This window comes from Chlorocebus sabaeus, chromosome 20, assembly GCF_047675955.1.
Source record: "Chlorocebus sabaeus isolate Y175 chromosome 20, mChlSab1.0.hap1, whole genome shotgun sequence".
Lineage (NCBI taxonomy): Eukaryota > Metazoa > Chordata > Mammalia > Primates > Cercopithecidae > Chlorocebus > Chlorocebus sabaeus.
The window spans coordinates 38,531,922-38,550,855 of NC_132923.1; the positions used below are offsets into that span (position 1 = coordinate 38,531,922).

The 18,934-nt window shown below is 41.1% G+C and overlaps 1 protein-coding gene and 1 long non-coding RNA gene across 2 annotated transcripts; both read left to right on the forward strand.

The window, feature by feature from the left end:
* Positions 1-10,433: 10,433 nt before the first annotated feature.
* On the forward strand, positions 10,434-14,466 carry LOC119618552 (uncharacterized). The gene is made up of 3 exons (XR_012090022.1): positions 10,434-10,996; positions 13,761-13,869; positions 13,992-14,466. It is a non-coding gene; the product is annotated as an uncharacterized lncRNA (long non-coding RNA).
* Positions 14,467-14,521: 55 nt separating this feature from the next.
* LOC140708502 (uncharacterized) lies at positions 14,522-17,147 on the forward strand. Its single transcript, XM_073008557.1, has one exon. It carries the CDS (start codon positions 14,982-14,984, stop codon positions 15,486-15,488), a length of 507 nt encoding a protein of 168 aa, XP_072864658.1. The 5' UTR covers positions 14,522-14,981; the 3' UTR covers positions 15,489-17,147.
* The last annotated feature ends 1,787 nt before the right edge of the window (positions 17,148-18,934 follow it).

Here is an 18,934-nt window from a genome sequence, read left to right on the forward strand (position 1 = left end):
TAGTTTGTGGGAATACGTTTGAAATGATCACACTTCCTAAATGGTCTTGCAAATCAGACTTCAGCTAAATGTAGTACTCCATTATAAGGGACAGGGGAAAAAATTGAATGTTGGAGTTCAAATTCATATAATAATTAGAAGGGACATTTATTTCAAAATGTGGAGGACTTGACAGTAAGAAAATGACAGAAATTCAGCTCCACCGTGAATTATAAATGTCAAATTACTGGTATGCATGTAAAAAAGTATGTAGCTATTAGAAACCATACTCCGCATTCACGTGCAGTGCTTCTGCCTTTATCAGCTTCTTATATTCCTCTAAGGTGTTCTGTCATTCACTGTCAAATTTTCAGTGTAAGATTATAAGACATATGTCAGATCAGTGTCCAAAGCTTTCCAGGTGCTGGACACACCAAGGCAGTCCCGTATTTTACACAATATTAAGTATATTAAATGGGAAAAGCTGCTCAGTTATTAGAAGTCAGTTACAGAGGGTACTCTAGCATGTGATATCATCTACTCTGAGGAATGCAAAGTGCAGGGGAGGGGGGAGCAGCATGACTCTATATTGTGTGTGGACTCATGATGCTGTCAGCGTGTCAGCAGGATGAACAATGAAAAGGATGTTAACTAAATTTTGATGTGCAAGAACATGTGTTTAATTTGCAAGATGCTTTGTTTAATTAAAAGGTAAATACCATTTACAATTCCTCTTGCAGACAAATTTAGAGCAGCAACAACACCTACAGAGTGTTCAAATTGCCAGCAGAATTTCTTGGATGCATTTGATCAATTAAAAGGGTACACATTTGGGGAAAAATAATTATTTTTTCCATTTGTTTTCAAATAGAAATGGCTTTATTTTCTATAAACAGATTATTCCTAGAATTTAATGCCTAGCTAAGTATGGATTTAAAGATCCAAAAACTATATTATTATGTACCTGGTGCACAGCAAATATATCTGAAGGCTAAAAGCTTCTCTTGTCACTCAATCTCCATCTCAAATAGGATTTGTTTTCCCCTTTCTGTCTTTCTGCTTTTCTTTTTTTGGTAGGTTAGCTCCAAAAGGAATGTGGGTCACAAAGACCCTTTCACCCCTCCAGAAAGATAACCTCAATCACATTATTTGGGAGCTTCAACATAATTATTCCATAAACTCTGTCCAATCTTAAGGCAGATCAAAAAGATCTCAGATCTCAAGTTTTCCTTGACTTAAGATTTGCTACTTGTGACCACGGTGGGAGAGCATGCTATTACTTCTTCTGGCCTCAGGGCACAAAAAGTTGAAAAAGACCCAGACTTCCTTACTTACAACTTCTAATCTCCATAATACAGGTAGTAGAGATAACAATTCGACCACATCTCTGCAATTCAACACTTCGTGTAGTTGTAGCTTGGTTTCGGATATGCTTGGAGGCAGGAAATATACCAGTGACTCTCCGGAGAATCCAACTTAATCATTCCCCTGGTTGACACCACCACATGACATCTGACAACATGAAAGTGAAATTCTGCAAAATTTCTTCAACAGTTCACATGCAGTGAATTGGACTTGGGTGGCCCCCACTATGGAACAAACATCTAATAGTTTCTTTCAACCAGTCCTGCTTACATGTTTTGTGTTACGTGACTAACATGTAAAAGACGAAAATATGAAATAGTCAAACTATTATATTATTAACATATTATATTATAAACTATATCTGTTATATTACTATATCATCAGAACTCCGAAGAAAATAAAAACTAAACTGGCAGAAAACAGTACAAAAGAAACTTCAATGGAGTAAATGCAGTTTTTCCCCTTGTAATATCAGACAAAACCCTCCTCTCCCCTGTCCCAAATTAACTAAAAGTTTCATTCTGTATATTTGCCGAGAGGGAGCTTCCTTTCATTGCCAAGTCAAATACAGTAAAACACTAGGGGAAAAAAGTGCTCCCCTCAAGTGGTAAATACGGATATAAGACAATTGGTCATTGGTCCAAACCTTGACAGGCAAAATTCTTGTAAGGGAAGTAGCAGGGAAGGGATTTAAGGAAGTTACTGTACCCTAGTCATTTGATAATTTTTCATTTCAAAGTCCAGTATATGTTCCCTTTGTAATGACCAGTTGTTTTCTTAAAAAACACCATTTTTAATGAATCTCACAATCACAAAACCCAAGATTTTACAAGATTGAATTATTAATACCTTTCTCTCCCCAGTTATTCCATTGATGAGGGAAGACTACCATACACCATATTCTAAAAGGGAAAAGTTGAGTTAATCACTAAAACCAATTATAATAATCCCTGAAGCTTCTGCCTTAAACTCAAGATAGTGCTCTCTTGCCCTTTGGTTCATCTGCTAGGACAGTCTAATATACATTTGAAAATGTGTCAAACATCTTGTTGAATAATTTCCTCTTTGATCTCTTTTTTATTTCTTTATCCCAGCTCCTGTACAAGGCATTCTCACAGGCATTTAATTCCCGATTCACAGAAAGACCCTGTGATGACTCTGGGAAACAGTCCTCCTTGGTCCATGGATGGATCATCTGAGAGGGCCCCACTTACCCAGTTAGGGCTTGCTATGACCATTTACTACTAATTTCCAGTTGGTGATTTCATTATTTGGTGATTTCATTATTTAGTTGTTCATTACTTGGTTTCATCATAAGTTCCTCAAATTTCTTTAACAGGAAAAACAGAAGAATATCAGCATATTTTTGTCTGCCTTGAATTTTATAATCTATTAGAGGTAATTTTTAAGAAAAATGTCTTCATGAAATGTCTTTATAGCCATTGTTAAGACTGCCATTTGATTCTGTCCCACTCCACCACCAGAATATGTTTCAACAAATGAAGGCCTTTTTTCAGGACTGTTTTATTTTTCCCTCTGTTGAATTCCTAATGCCTAGAACAGTTGCCAAGTTCATGACAATAACTAGTTGTTGAAAGAGTGACTGAATCTCTGACAATGAAAGAAGTAGGGACGTGATGCTATGAGAATGCACGGGTCTTGGAGCTTGAATACAGAAAATCTGGGTTCCAGTTCCCATTCTCCCTCTGACTAGATGGGTGACCTTGAGAATTCTGTTACCTCTCAGGACATCAATTTATTCATCAGTAAAATAAAAGGGTTAAACTAGATCATTCCAAAAAGCCCTTCAGGTCTAAAAATCTGTGAACAATTTATGGTATAAATTCACACAGACAAGCAAGCTTCATTATATAACATAATAGTTCAAAACTGATATTGATACTAAGGGTTTTAATGAGAGGTGAGAGGGAAAAAAATCCCAACTTGTCAATGACAATCATATTAAACTAAATTAAACCTTTGGAAAAATCACAGATCCCCAACATGACAGGAGGCCATGTGACCAAATAATCTGCACAAAAATGACTGAGAAACCTAAGACATGGGCTGCAGCCCAATCAGTGACTTAAGGCAGTTCATCTGGTTTTCCCTGATACTTTGGGCCTTACTGAAAATGGAGGAAACCTAAGATCGTTTTTTGAAACATATTCTGGACCTGAACTACCTTTAACGTAAAGGGTAAATCAGTTTCCACAATTTACTTCAGTACATCATAAGTGTGTCTTAAAATGTGGATGCCAGTCAAAAATCTTTGGCCAATTAATATAGTGTATATATTTTTTCTGTTAAAGTGTTCATTCCAGAGGTTTGTTTTGACATTTTTACTGTAACCATTCACAGTTGCAAAGAAGAAATATATGAATGGAGACGAAAGGCACCAAAATCTTGTTAGTGTTAAACTCCTTTGTGAACAAAAGCTAGCAGAAATAAATGTAATGTGGAATGGCTTTCCTGGAGTAGGGTAGGATGGGTCTTGGGGGTGGGAGAAGACTAAATTGGTACTGAGACCAGCCTTTCAGATATCTTTTTAACTGCTTTAACTGCTTTTCAAGCTAAGCTGATGTAGTTATTTTAGTCTTTTGCCATTTTTGTCATTTAATTCACCACTGAGAATAGCCCTATTTCCACATTTGCATCTTTTCAGTATAAAAAGGTATTCACAATTAAGGTGAAAGAAAGCTTCCTCACTGAGAAATACGGGATTTGGGTTGTTAATGATCTACTGCTTAGCATTTTCAGAAAAACCAAGGATCTTTTTGTGTTTCAGCAGTATGGTTAACTGAAATGGATATAGAACCTGGACCTGCAACTCTGGTTTTAAGGCCTGGCTATGCACTTTGCTATGGTAGCTAAATGGATTCATTCTCTCAGTTTTCTCATCTGTGAAATGGGGATAGGGAGTTCATAACAAACATTTTAAAGAGCAAATATCTCCCTTTGATCAAATGCTTTCATTCCAGGAAAAGAAAATATTTTCTTCTTTTCTTTACAAAAAACAAGACTGAGACCTGAAATATCAGCTTAGTTACTACCAGTCTGAATTCAATACAATAAACCTGAGTTGTCAAGATATCTCTTTTACTGCCTGCTTTCAGATCCTTGCTCTTCTGCTTACCAACTGTTATAACCTTGGTCAAGTAAATAAATCTTCCCAATCCTTACTTTCCTTCTCTGTAAAATGTGAAACTATCATAGTAGCTAATCCATAGGATTGCAGTGGAAATTAAATGAGAAAATGACAGTAAAGTTTGCAACACAGCACCTGCCAACGAGTAAGCACTCAACACATGTTAGTTTTTATTGTTATAATTGCGATTTTATCCTCAGGGGGAGCTGCAACTCTTTACGGCCTGTTCAGATCTCCTGGATTGATGAATACAGAGGAAAGATACCAGATCCCTCTTTAGTTCAGCCCCATCCCCTTCCTTATTAGCAGGTCAAAGATTCTGTCACCCACCTGAAAATACCAAATAAGAAAACAGACGCCATTTTAATAGATTGTCTCGTGGATCTTTCCTAGATAGAACAAACTAATTCCAGGGACAGTTTAAAAAAAAAAAAAAAAAAAAAGTCATTTGGTTTCTTTCCCCAGAAGAATGTGTGAAGAAAGTAGAAGCCAATATTAATAGTGCTGATCCCTTACTGGACCTATCTATACTTATTTTTTGCCTAAGCTTATGATGTTTTTAAACTATCTTTCTCCAAAGACAGTAAACATCCAGAGGCAACAGATTTTACTAAAAGTCACAATAATCATAGTCTACTATGCCCATCTCTAACTCAAGGCTGCCTGAATAGAAAGAAACATTGTGATTTCTAACAACGTTTTCCTGAGAACAGAAAAGCATACAGCCTATTTCACTGTCCCACTCAAAGCATATAGCCTATTTCAAGGTTAAACTAATTTCAAAACGCCATACAAAAGTAAGTCACGAATTGTCTAGATAAACAAAACAATCACTTCCCCAGTTCCACAGTGAGGGGTGGGAGCACAGGAAACCTCCCAGAAATGGATGACACTCTCTCTCTCTCCCTCTCAGTATAAGAATGAAAACTTTTCGGCCCATGCTAGGACTTAGGACTGAAAGTAGGATTCACACTCAGATACGGAAGGAAGTGTTAAATTAAGAGGAATCTGTCTTCCTTTACCCTCCCCCTCCCCAATTCACAGAATAATTATTGGTGTCTACGACCTGAAATATTAGTAAACATTTCCTCCAATAGCTGAGGAAATGCTTCCAGAAACATGCACATCGGTATACTCTTCCAGACTGGCAAGTGTGGGTTTGAAGAGAGAGAGAGTGTGTGTGTATGAGAGAGAGAGAGAGAGAAATTTTGATGCTTGGAAAACATGTTTTACAAAGCGGCCATAATTTCTTTTTCGGGGGGCCCCTTTTGGCTCCTTCAGACCTCAGCCCAGAGAACCAGAAAAGGGTCAGAGACGCACGAGGGAGAGGCTGAACTCACACTTACCTTTGACCAGTAGACGAGGTGAGAGTGGGTTTTGGCGCTTTGTTTGTTTTTGTTTTGTTTTCTGTTGCTTTTAGCACGCCCCCAGCGCCCGGGCGCTGGAGGGTGGAGGCGGGTCCGGGATGGGCAGCGCCCGCGGGGCGGAGGGGACCGAGCGGGCCGCCGCGCCTGCCGCGTCCGGCCAGCAGGGGGCTCCGGCGCTCTTCTCCGGGCGCGTGGGGCTCAGCCGGCGCGGCCCGAGACTCGGGCAGGGCAGGGGAGCTGGAGAAGGGAGGACCAGGGGAGGAAGACGAGAACTTGAGAGAGACAGACGGGTTGAGCCGCACAGCGGGGTTTCCCAAGAGCCAGCGGAGCCTTCTCGGAGCTGCTTAAGACATGACAAATCCTGGAGGCGCCAGGCGTTTTGGTGAACGGGGTCCGAGCCTCCCCCTTACCACGGCTCCAGAGTCCCGCGAGGCCGTCTCGCTCCGGCCTCTAGCCCAGGGCGCCCTTGGCCCGACGGGCAGCCGTCCTCGCGAGGGCGTTAGGGGGCGAGCCGTTGTCCCTGGCCCAAACTCGGGAGGACGGCAGAGAGTGCGGCCAGGGCTGAGGGGAGAGCGGTGACTCCCACGCCCCCGCGCCCGCACCAACCGCGCCTCGCGCTTCTGGAGCAGCAAAGCGCAGGCCCACTTAGGAGAGGCAACGGTTTGTCTATGGACGTCCTGTGTAACCACACCTTTGCTTTGGCTTCCTTTCCTCGATCTGAAATCCAAGGTGGTGGTTGATTTTTTTCGCTCTCCCACTCTCCCAGAGGAGGCCCCCGTCCGAGCCAGCGTTGGAGGGCTGCGGCTGCTGAAACTAGAGTTCCTGTGGCCAGCATGGTGCCCCTTGCCCGCTCCAGGGCTTCAGAGGAGAGCGAGCCCGGCCCGGGGCCAGAGTGGCCGGTCTGCCCCGCGAAGGCGCTGTGGGCCTGGAGACTTTGCGCTCTTCACTTCGCCAGACAAGTTTAGCCCGGGGCCCGCCCGCGGCACCTGGCCTCCGGCGGTTTTCGAGACCCTCTCTCAAAACTGCGCGAGCGCTGAGATCGCTCTGGTATTAGCTTGCCTCCCTTTAGATGAGGAAGACATTGTATCTTTCTAAGGGGGTCTCTCAGACCTAAGTTATGTTGGTCTGCAGTGGTAGTGATGGCCTTGAATTTGTTTAAACTTACTGCCCACGACACCTTCTCCCCAAATCCCACCTACCCACACAGTACACTCCACCACGGCCACCACCACTCCCACTCCATTTGCATTTGAAAACCTCTGGAAACATAAGCGCTTTCAGGATGAACTCTCTCTCTCGCAGTTTCTCTCTCTCTCTCTCTGTTTCTCTCTCTCTCTCTTTCTCTCTCTCTCTCTCTCTCTCTCTCTCTCTGTCACACACACACACACACACACACACACACACACACACACACACAGCCCGCCAAGTGGAAACTGAGTTGAGTCATAGGATGCATAAGAATAGGATTGGATGGTCCTTTGCTTCTGCTCATAAGAATGTTTAATAACCCAGGATTCCAGCAATAACAGCATTACAGGGTTTCTAGAACTCTGTTCTGATCCTTTAGAAACTATTAGAACAATAGTAATGATAGTAGGAGGAGAAGTAGGATTATGTTTTTCAAGACACTTGCAAGCAATCTGCTACATCTTTTATGGGAGAACTTAAAAATATTCCCCTTGATTAAGACTCACAGGTCAAATACCATCTCTCTTTTCTGGAGGCTAATTAAAAGCAACTCTGTTCTTAGGTATTTGACAGTCATTTCAATCAAGATACTTGAAAATTTCTGACTCAATAGCAATGTGCTTCAGTACACACAATCAGGTATAATCATATATATGTGAGATATGACTTTGAAGGGGAGATTACTTTAAAAAAAAAAAACCTACTCGAAGACAACTAGAAATGGCTGCTGCAGGCAACCAGTCACTGTTCTGGCTACAATATATTTGTGCAATTAATAGTCTCACAGCCTAGTCCAAATGCCCTCTTTACACGGAGCAGGAGTGTTAATGAACTGTAGATGCAAAGCTTTTAATGTATAGATGTAGTGTCCTCTTGAAATTTAACAAGCTTTGAAAATGTAATAAAACAGAGATAAGTATTCAGGTTATTTTTATTTTGTGTTGACTTGTGTTTTTAATATTGTTTAAAATATGACACAGTTATCCCCAGTTCCTATCCCATATGTCCATTCTGGAGGACCCAGAAAACATATCAGTGGTTAGGGTAACAAAAAATCCTCCAAAAATGACTCAAGTTTTGCCACTAAACTTAAAGTCTTTTTTGAGCGTTTCATAACAGCTTTAAAATAGCAAAGTGCAGTGCATGTTTCTAGCTACTTTAATACAATGTTGAAATAATACTTCCATAATTTGACTAAGAAAGATTCTTATTGATGGCTAATTTGGTGTTAGAATTGATTATATTTCACATAATGATATCCCACTGCTCAATGAGATGAATATTTATATAATAGGGAAATACCATTGCTGGTTTCTTTACAACTGAGTGTGAATAGCCACATCATTGACTTCCAAAGAATAAAAGGATCTTTCCATAAACCTTCTGAAGTCATTTCTATAAACTTGCTCCACTTTGTAATATTGTGAAAGAGTTGATGTAATTTAATTTCTATTCTGTCAATTATAAATTTATTTCATCTGAGCAAGGTGCCCTATTTGGAAAAGTTGATTGTGGGAAAGGATGATGGTATAGCAGGAGTATGGAGGCTGAAATTATGTTTCATTTTATAACCAAGAGAAACGGTGTAATTGACCTCATCATATCAGGAGCAGGGAGAATCTGAAACAGTTTGATTTGCACGCACTTCATTGAGTCTACCAAGAGCATACCGACATCAAATTGTCCAGGGCTATATATTTATTACTGAGAATTCATAATTCCAGTTCTGTTATGTTTGGTTTTCTTTTTAATTTTGCTGACTCTTGTGGAATAAGGATAACGGAAGATGAAGAAAACCATATTAAATGCATCAAAATGCTCCTTGTATCACAACAAAGTGGATGGTTTACTCCATGCAGCTAAATTCTCAGAAGAAAAACAGAAATCACGTCTTTAAAGAGCATTTTTTCTTAATGTACTACCTATCTGTAAATAAAAAGTTCAAACCATAATGAAAGCAAACTTAAAAAGTTGACTCTAGTTAAATATTGGAAGAGACTGAGTAACTTGACTACCATCAATTTCCTGAGGACTTGGCCAAATTCTGCCTGCACTTTCAGCCTAACCTGCAGGGGGCAATAGCTTGACACGAATGACAACAAAGACTGCTGAACTATTAGACTTGAATATCTGACTATGACCCTGGAATGTTGTGTAGGTTGGAAAGAGTGCTTCATTAATGTATATTGAAACAAAAGATAGGTAAATTGTTTAATTTGTCTTCAAGCTATATTTTTAGACTAATTCATAACTGTTAGTTTTTTTTTTTCTTAAAGAGATTATCAAAGTTTTAGGAGACACATTCATCTTTAGAATTTTCCTGAACGATCACTAATTGTTTACTATGGAATTTGTGTAATGTATGTTACCAAAGAAAAGGCAGCAAAATCAAAATGACCATAGTTTTCAATGTTCAAATGAATGACAAAATCAGAGGAAACATGGAATTTTCAGATATAGTTAATAAAAGATTGTCACATATCTAGATAATAAACTCTGTTTCAATTTTTTTTAAACCTATAACTATAAATGGGTGGGGGAAAGTCATCTCATTGTTTGCAATAGGTCTTCTTTCCATATATCAAACCTTAATTTTTAAAACTGGTTTAAACTTAAAATCATGATCAACAATTAGTGAGTTATCTCTTTTATTGCTACATATTTTTCTATTACAAGTGGAATAGAATTTATTGGCTATTGATAATCCACACTCTCTTTCCCTCCCCCTTGGTATTTCCACTCCCTCCTCCATCCCTATATTTCCCCATCAACTGATCTGAGAAGACTGGAAACAAACCAAAAGGGGTTTTGGCTAGAGAGAGTAATTACAGAATTAGAAAGGAAAACTCTTCTCATCTCCTCACTGCAATCATATTTAATGTTCATTATGTCAATTTTAAATGATACAAAATGCCTTTCCCAAAAGGCATCCTGATTTCAAGAAGTCAAAAGTGTACCTGGCATTAAACAGCCTTGAGTCAATCCTGGTGGGATTAACTGGACTGAGTTTCTGTATACTGCACATGCTATGGATCTACTTTGATCACAGTAAGGAAAAAAATGATAATAGATTTTTTTTAAAAGAATTGCTGCACAGGAGTGTTCTGTTTCTTTTATATGTCAGAGTTTGATCTTGATAAAAACCTTTTAAAACATCCTTTTCCCCCCACTATGGTAAAGAGATCATATCTATTTTTGCTTTTCTTTAAGAAAAGAAAATGGGGATTGCTTACACGGGGAAAGAAAATTTTATTCTCCAACACCCCCTCCCATTCTACTAAACCATTTTAGTCGACATATGTTTGTTATCAGAGAGAGGTGCTGTGAACACACAGCCATTTTCTTAGCAGCTTTTTGACTGTATGTTACCATAGTCCCACAAGGCATTGGTCCTTTCCCATTGGGAAGTCATGAATAAGAGACTATGAAGCTTGCACGTCAGATCTTCCTCAATTAATCCACCATTAGCATGTTTGGGATCCACTACTGGATGGTTAACAGCAGCTTTTGTAACTGTACGCCGACCATATCCAATTATGCTCTGCTAAAAATGAACTCTTTGCAGACCAACCCTCTCGGCTGTCAGTGTTTTCCGTTTTCCTATTTTAACGTTTGTGTATAGTGGCAGGCGACAGATGGTGTAGATCAGATCGATTTGATTGCATTAGATGATTTTTTCCCTTCCCCACTCCTTTCTGGAAGCTCGCATCAGCTGAAGGCTATCGCCTGGGACTCCTCGGAAGCATGAGCAAGCCGCCACCACGCGAAGGCACTGGGGCACAGCCAGCGCGAGGCGCCGAGGTCCCTTCCTAGGGCTTGTTAACACTGTAACCCGGCACTCGGAGAGAAGAAGCAGCTCCCACTGCCCAGAGCCTACCTCACCGCACATCAGATGACTCCCTGGCTTCTACACACAGTTGGAGTTCCGCTTGAAACCTGGATTTAGAGGGTAAGCACTTCAATCGAGATGGATTTGTGACAGTTACTTTGCCATACAGCAAGACAAATCTCAGCAAACGTAAAGGATGTAGGATGTATGGGAGAGGGAGACTATGTTTACATCGAAAAATGTGTTTCTTTTTGTCTGAGAACGAGAGTATTATTCAGTAAAGATGTGTATACTCTTTTTCCATTGATTGTAAGAGTCGACTACCACCCTCCTCCCGATTTTTTCTCTCTCCTTGGTGTTTCCCCCTTTCTACTTGAGAGGGAAGGAGAGAGGGAGAGGGAGGGAGTCAAGGGGGAAGAGAGAGAGAGGGAGAGGAGGGGGAGAGGGGGGAGAGAGAGAGAGAGAGAGGCATTTCAGCTTTAGCTTAATTGGCTTATTTCCTCAAACCGATTGCTTTGTCGCGTTTCTTTATGTATTTTTGGTTGCAAATTGCGAAGCGATTAACTGGAATGGGTGTTGGAGTGTGGGGGATAGCATAGGAAAGTACTGGGAACCGTCAGTCAGTCGCGGTGGCCTTGAGAGATCAAAAGGTGCTGAAAGCCCCCTGCCCGCAAAACACACCTCTAGTTATTGGGGCGCGAGAGAAATGTAGATTCTAATAAACATGGCTTGCAGGAGTCGATGAACAAAGGTACTTAATGCGGACCTAAGCCTCCGCTGATATTGTTCCGCTAGCAGTATCTAAATATTCAAAAGCGAAGTGTAAGTTGATCAACAAACGCCCTAATGGTATTGGGCTTTTTCCCTTTTCTGTTTTTGTGTGGAGGGTGGAGAAGAGGGGGAGGGTGGATGGGTGGGGGAAATCCGACAGCTTAAGGAGGCTTGAATTGAATATGCACCCAGCGGCAGTGGTCTCGTAGGAAATGGTGTTCTCGTAAGTCAGGCTGCCCCGCTCAAGCACGAGAGAGCTTTGGTTAGAGCTCAGAGCGTCAGTTCTGCTGCGAGTGCTGCCGGCAGTCGGCCCGGGTTGAGCTGTCCACTCGTCCAGGTGCTGAAGCTGGTGGAACATTGGGTAGGTAGGGAAAAGGCTGGCACTGCTACTTGGGTAGAAAGAAAGCATATCAACTGCGTTGTTCTAGTTTCTTAAAGCTTGTGAGTCTGTGGGTCACTGTGTGTATATATTTCTTTTTAATTGTGAGGAAGCAAAACTGAAGGAGACTACTTGGAAAGCATTGAAAAGCTGTGTGGGTATTTATGCTGTGATTCTGATGCCCTGTGTATTGGTGTGTGTGTGTGTGTGTGTCTGTGTGTGTGTGTGCCTCCCTTGACCATCCTTTTGAATTTAAAACATTCCATTTAGTAAATCCAAGCCTATCTGTATAATGTGTTTCTTGTTTTCCTTTTAATATTAGTTGAGATTTAAATAGAAGAGTGCAGAAGCAAATGTACACTTTGCTCATAGACTATTGCATTACTTTCCCTAAGGGCTTTTGTTTCTAGGAGTTCAAGCTGAAGAGAACCTGTCAGCTTTCTGAATTTTTTTTTCTTTTGGTTCTAGCCCCAGAGAAAAGCTCTACTTTATACCTATGTTAGGTAACAGCATAAAACAGTGCTTATTTATTTGTTTTATTGATATCTGTCTTTTTGTAAGTGGTGTACTTAAGAGTTATCTGAAAATAATGTAAAACAGTCTGGTAGTTGGGCTATACTGGTTTTCTTTCTAGTTATTTTAGGTTCAGACATTATATATTAAACATCTATTCATAAAACCTAGAATTCAAGTTGATTTTTCCATCTGTAAGTAACATGTCAAGAAAATGATGAGTTGGTGTGCCTGGATAAATATTATATTTTTTTAAAAAAAATAAGAGCAAGCACAACCTAAGTGCCTTAAATTGCAACCAGGTCAGTTAAAGATGAGTTGTGGTAGTGGGAGAGATTCTGTTATATAATTACTCCTTGATGAAGAGCTATTTGCACTTACATAATTTGGGAAATCATAATGTCTATTGCCATGTTTCCATATTCCCCCCCATTCCCCTTACATGGATGTACTTTCATGTATTTGAGAGTAAAGGGGAAAGCAAATTGAGAACTTTCTAATGAAGCTACACCATGTCTTGGGTAGTGACGTTGCACTTGTCCATTTTATTTAGTGAACAATAAACCCCCATTATCAGAATATCCACTGCAGGATCTTAAGACAAAGCTTTTCCAGTAAGAGCCATATTGATCATCAAAGAATCACAGAGATTCTCTCTCTAAATGCCAAAATTATACTCACTTTGTAAATGAGTTTTTATTGGCTTTCTCTTCTTAAAATAATTTTTATGAACTGAGAGCTTCAAAGGTTTTTCTGTAGAGGTGTCCACAACAGCTGTACAGCAATGCATTTATAGTATATATTTTAAAGGTGTGCTATGAAATTAAATATTGTGGTGATATAAAATGATACTTAAATCATAGAAACTCTACCAGCTTCTCAACTCAGTTAGTTTTGATACTATGGAAAATGGATTTAATTATTGTAAGCCTTGGAGCTTTTTTTTTTTCTTTAAAAATCATTATGTTGTATAGCTCTAAGGCCTTCAAAGGAAAGATGCCTATTTTTGTAAATCTATAAGTATTTGATTTCAAGTAGTAAATTGAATGACTGTTTATTTTCTATGATCTTGGACTTGAGAAAAATGCATTTCCAAAACATACTACTGAAAATTTCACCCATGCATGACCCTATCTTTATTTAAGCCTCACTTCTTTCCAAAGCCGTCTAGGCAAATATATCTGTAATGTTTGTGTGGGTAACTATTCATGTCTCTTACAGGGTTCTCTGGCTGCCATGGCACTCAATCAAACCACCTAGAGTGGACTGGCCGAGACCAGACTGGGTACCAAGCAGAGAAGTGCAGAGGAAGGCACTGGGAGAGCACCAGGTAAACTGAAGGTTACTTGTCACTCCTACTTCTGCCCAAAGATCCTTGCCACATCTTTCCTCCTCACTGGAAAGACAGCACTCTTCTATGTTAAGTATTTGGTTTTGTGATTTGTCTTTCAGAATTGGAAATAGAGCGGCCATTTGGATTTGGGCAGGAAGCAGCCGAGCACAGCTTTGGATCCTTCTTTAGGGAAATCGAGTTATGGATTTATGGTCCCGGTCAAGCTCAGCCCATCCCCAGCCAGGGGCGGGCTCAGCGAGCAGCAAGAGTTCTGGTGGCGGCGGCGGCGGCAGTAGCAGCGGCAGCGGTAGCAGCGGCAGCGGCAGCTTGGTCCTCTGACTCTCTTCGGTGACGGGTATTCTTGGGTGGATAATACGGATTACGTTGTTATTGCTTAAGAATACGCGTAGTCGAGGAGAGTACCAGCGGCAGGGGGGCAGCGGCCGCCCTCCCCAGCCCACCAGCTGGCCACTAAACGCCCGTGGTTGCCAAGGTAGCACTTTCTTGTTCTTTTCATTTCCTCGGGTGTTTTCGCACTGGTTCCACCGGAAAGGCTGTGCGCTGCGCCTCTGGTGACCAGGACTGGAAAATGGGTTCGCGCAGGGGGCGGGGGGCAAGGTGAAGGGGATGGGCGGGGAGAGGAAGGGGGTCCGTTCCCCCGAGCCTGTGGGGCGGTTCTGCGTCCCCTGCCCGCTCCTCTCATCTCCACGGTGGGGTGCGACTCGGGGGAGACACGCGTTCTGGGCAATTTTCTAAAGTTGGGAACGACTGAAAGGCCTTGACAGTTTGGGAGCGTCGCGAGTGAGGTGCTGAAGCTGGGCAAAGGGTCGCTGGGGGCTGCCTCCGCAGAAAGGGCGTGTCCGTGGGCGAAGGTGCCCCCACAAGCCTGCGGAAGCGCGTGACTTCGCGAATCCCGGGCCCGGGGCGGTGCCGGAGCCCCACCCCCGGCCGGCCGCGCCGCTCCGCAACCAGACTAGGCGGTCGAGCTGGGGAGGGGGCGGGGGTCCGGGGGCTGGGTCCCCGCGGAACTTCCAGATCGGAAGTGTGGCGGGTCTCTCAGGAACGCATATTTTCTTTTCGGATTCTCCGAGAAGGGGTGGAGAAACAGGATGGGAACCGGATTGGTTGCAGTGTGGCACAGACCTGGAACCTTCCTGAAAGAGGTTGGGGCAGGCAGTGACTGTTCAGACGTCCAATCTCTTTGGGACACCTCTTCAGCGCTGTCTTCCCTGCCTCTGCCTTTAGGACGAGTCTCAAACACCAACAAACTCAAGGCACGTCCCCTCTCTCAGGTCAGCTGCGAAGGGACGGGAGCAAGAGAGAGCCTCTCCCTCCTTCTACTTCGAGTTTTTGTTTGTTTCAAAATATTAATGGACGATAAAACAACACGGATTTGTCACCTCCTAGCGAAGAGGAAGCTACCGCCACCAACCCCCTCAAGCATGCCCGGGCACTTCTGGGGACAATCGGACGTGGCAGGAGTTGGCATGCCCAAGATGGAGCTGGGAAGGATGACCCAGAGTGGAAGGCGTGGGCCAGTGATCCAGGTCTCAGCTTTCGCCGGCGTCGAACCACACAACTTTGCCAGCTTTGCACTTTGCCTTTCCCTATTGTGAGGCATCTGGGACCGTCCTATCAAGGCGCTTCAAAAGTGTAAGGACAGAGTGCTGGGGACAAGAACGTACCAGGGGCCCAGAAGAATTCACTAGCGCGGCCAAACACTAAGACCAGGTTTCCTCCCTGCGTAGTGGTCGTTGGTTGTGCACGGGCTGCGCACGAAGACTGAATTTCTGAGAAATGGAAACTGCAGGAGAAAAATCAAATAAACTTAGAGGCCTGCGAAGCTCTCCCTCTCGTCGCTCTGGGATCCCTCTAAGCTGACCTGCAACTCATACACCTTCTCCCCCTGGAGGATGGGCCTTTCCCAGGCACGAAGTGCGTCTGCCCCACTGTGCTCTTGCCCACAAGAGTGGTCTGAATCCTGGAGAGGCTGATACCGAGGTGTCTTAAAGGAGGCAGACACACTCTCATGCTTCCCCACCTAGGGTTTCGCCTTTCTTCTAATATTTAGGATTCCCAGTGAAGGGTGCTCCACACACACCCTCTCCCCACCCCTAATCCCACCCCATTGTGTCTGATCCCACAATTACTCCCAGGGTATCTATACTCACAGTTTTTGCGCTCAAAAAACATTGCTGTCTGCAGGGAACGGGTGGAGCCCTTCTCAGAAGCTCCCGGGGGCGAGTCCATTTTAAGAATGAGTTGAAGTAGGAAAGAAAACACAGATGCTGTCTTTGCATTCGACATTCTATCACCAGCAAGAGAATATGTAACTCCTGTTCTTTCCTTCATTATTCCATGAATTACCTTCTTTCTCTAGGGATCCACCAGTTGGTGATTTAGGGCTTTTAAATATTGTGCTTGTTATGTATTTAACAAAATGCAATATGTCTACTGGTGGCATTGTTTCATTGGGAAATTAGAAAAGTAGAAGCTACATACTTTAGCTCCTAGGTGGTCTCTAGAAAGTTGGCCTCATGCTGGTTGGCTAAATAAGAAGTGTTTAGGATTTGAAAGGAAGAAAGAGAGTTGAAGGCCTGGTGACAGAGTTTGTGAGAAACCAAAGATGTAACACTCTGGCATTTGTTGAGGGGATGAGGAAGAACTTTTGAAAAATAAGCTATTCTATTCAGTTTCGTGCAGATTTATTGCAGTTGCTTCGTCGAAGAAGAGTAATGTTTAGAGTGGAATAATTGCAGATGCTAGTGATTAAATCTAAAGGAAACCTCTACTCATAGTTAACAAAGTATTTTTGTTGTTGTTGTTTAAATACTTATCTCATTGCTTTCTTTCCTTTGCAGAATCATTTTCCTATAAAAACTTCCATTAGGTGTCAGTCTGACTGAACTGGTTCTTATTTAAGTTTGGGGTGAAAATGTTCCATCATCAGACCTTTTAAGATAAGAAAGTGGGAAAAATTAAAACTTTATTAAGTTGAAATTACTGGAGGTAATTTTTATTGTTACAAGGCAGCTTTTTTCTTTCCAGAAAAATAATTTAAAAGTCTATCACCACTAGTCAATTACTGATTTTGCCCTGTCACTGTCCATAGCCAAGATTAAGGAAGTACAAAATGCTTGTTTGTGCTTTTCATGCTAGATCCAAGTAGTATTAAGTAGTCATAATTTTTGGATGGCTTTTCAATTGATGTCCTAATACTAGAAGGGTAAGCAGCCTTTTCTAATATTTGTTTTGCTTTACAAAGGTGATATAAATTTTTCCTGAAAAAAGGAACACAGATTCAGCTTAAGCTGTTCATTTGACAATACTGAGGGCACAGTAAAGGAGAAGGGAGACAAATTGTGAAAATTACTTTTGTCCACCAGTTTTACTTTAATAAAGCCTGCCTAAATACTCAGAATTTATGAACACAATTTGTGATGTATAGGTGGGAGATTTTAGGTTGCCCATTTAAATTTATATAATGTCTATAAATGATCAATTTTATACTATAATATTCATTAATAAGTGTAAGAAGAAACATCAGCTTGATTGGTCGTTTGCTACCGGGTCCCAAGTAAGCAGAATGATAGAAACTGCATTTTTCAGAAAATTTGCTTATTTTATTCTTTGTATTTGTGAATCCTGTTCTGATGTTGTTGCTTGAATAGAATTGTGGGGAGTGGTGATGGTATTCATGGTTAAAGATCCATAGAGCATCATGACAACCCCGTGAACTTTCCCCGAGGCCATTGTGAGCCCTAGAATGATGTGGCTGTTGGTGTCAGAGCAATGGCAATCTAGAACCAGAACAGAGGTCCCAGTGAAAGTCCAAGCAAAGGCAAGAAACGATGAAGTAGCATTCTGATGGAAGGAATATTCCATAAACCCTATTATCAATTTTTGTCTTATGTTCCACATTAGTCATGAGAAATATTCAAATATAAAAATATACAACAAAGGTAGAGATGATGGGTATATTGGGAAACATTTTTGTGTTTTATGTAGGGCAGAGGAGAAGTACTAAGGACATAGAAGGAAAGACAGCATAAGGCCATCACAGTTGTTCACCATCTTGTCAATATGTACAGGTGCAGCTACCATTGTATTACAGAAATGACAGAATGATGTTCTTACAGTGTTGGAAAGTAGTGTATTCTGCATAGGAGACTTACTATTTAAAAGTAAATTTCTTTTGGATGTATTTTCAGTAAGAAGAAAAAATGGAATAATGACATCAGAATATTTAAGGACTTTTAAATCATTTAGCTATTGAATTTAGTTATTGATAGCTGTACAACTATAAACACGAATGCTAAATAGATTTTAAGCAAATAGCTTTGTAGTACAATTTGTTTTTTAAATGTTTTCAGATTTTTATCTTAGTGCTTATACTTTAAATCATGACTTACAAGTCTTATGTTTAAGTCTAGAAAACATTTTGTATGAGTGTATAAAATAAACATTTTAGTTGAGGAAACAATGCAGTTCATCCAAAAAAAACATAAGCCAGAAAAGATATATTATAAAATTTAAAATTTCTTGAAATGTGTTTATTACCCAGTAATTAGTCGAGTTTGTGGAGGGCAGCCTAACAATAAAATCAGTATATCTGTATATTTGTATCATTGACCAGCTCAAAAATGTATTGCCAACTATATCTTGTGAGTTCTGAGTTCTGTTATCCTGGCTAATAATAATGTGAGCTAAGCAAGGCAGTCTGATCTTCAACACAATTAAAATATTATAATGCATATGCAAGGGTAAAGACAACACTTCATTTGCTTTGTTTGTGGAAAAGCCCTTTGAGACTCCTAGTATTTGAAAATATATACATATATAGTAGATCAAGCTAGAACCAAATGTTAAAAACCTGAGTCCTAAAGCATGCAGTTCAAAGATTTTAAATAAGGGTTATTGCCTTTATTAATTTTAAACCAATACTGAATCTCATTCAGTTAAATTACGAACTAAAGAAGACATATTGCTGGAATCTGTTAATACTATGTTTTCAGTTCAAATGCAATTTATATCATAATATGCTTTTTAAAAAGTTGACAAA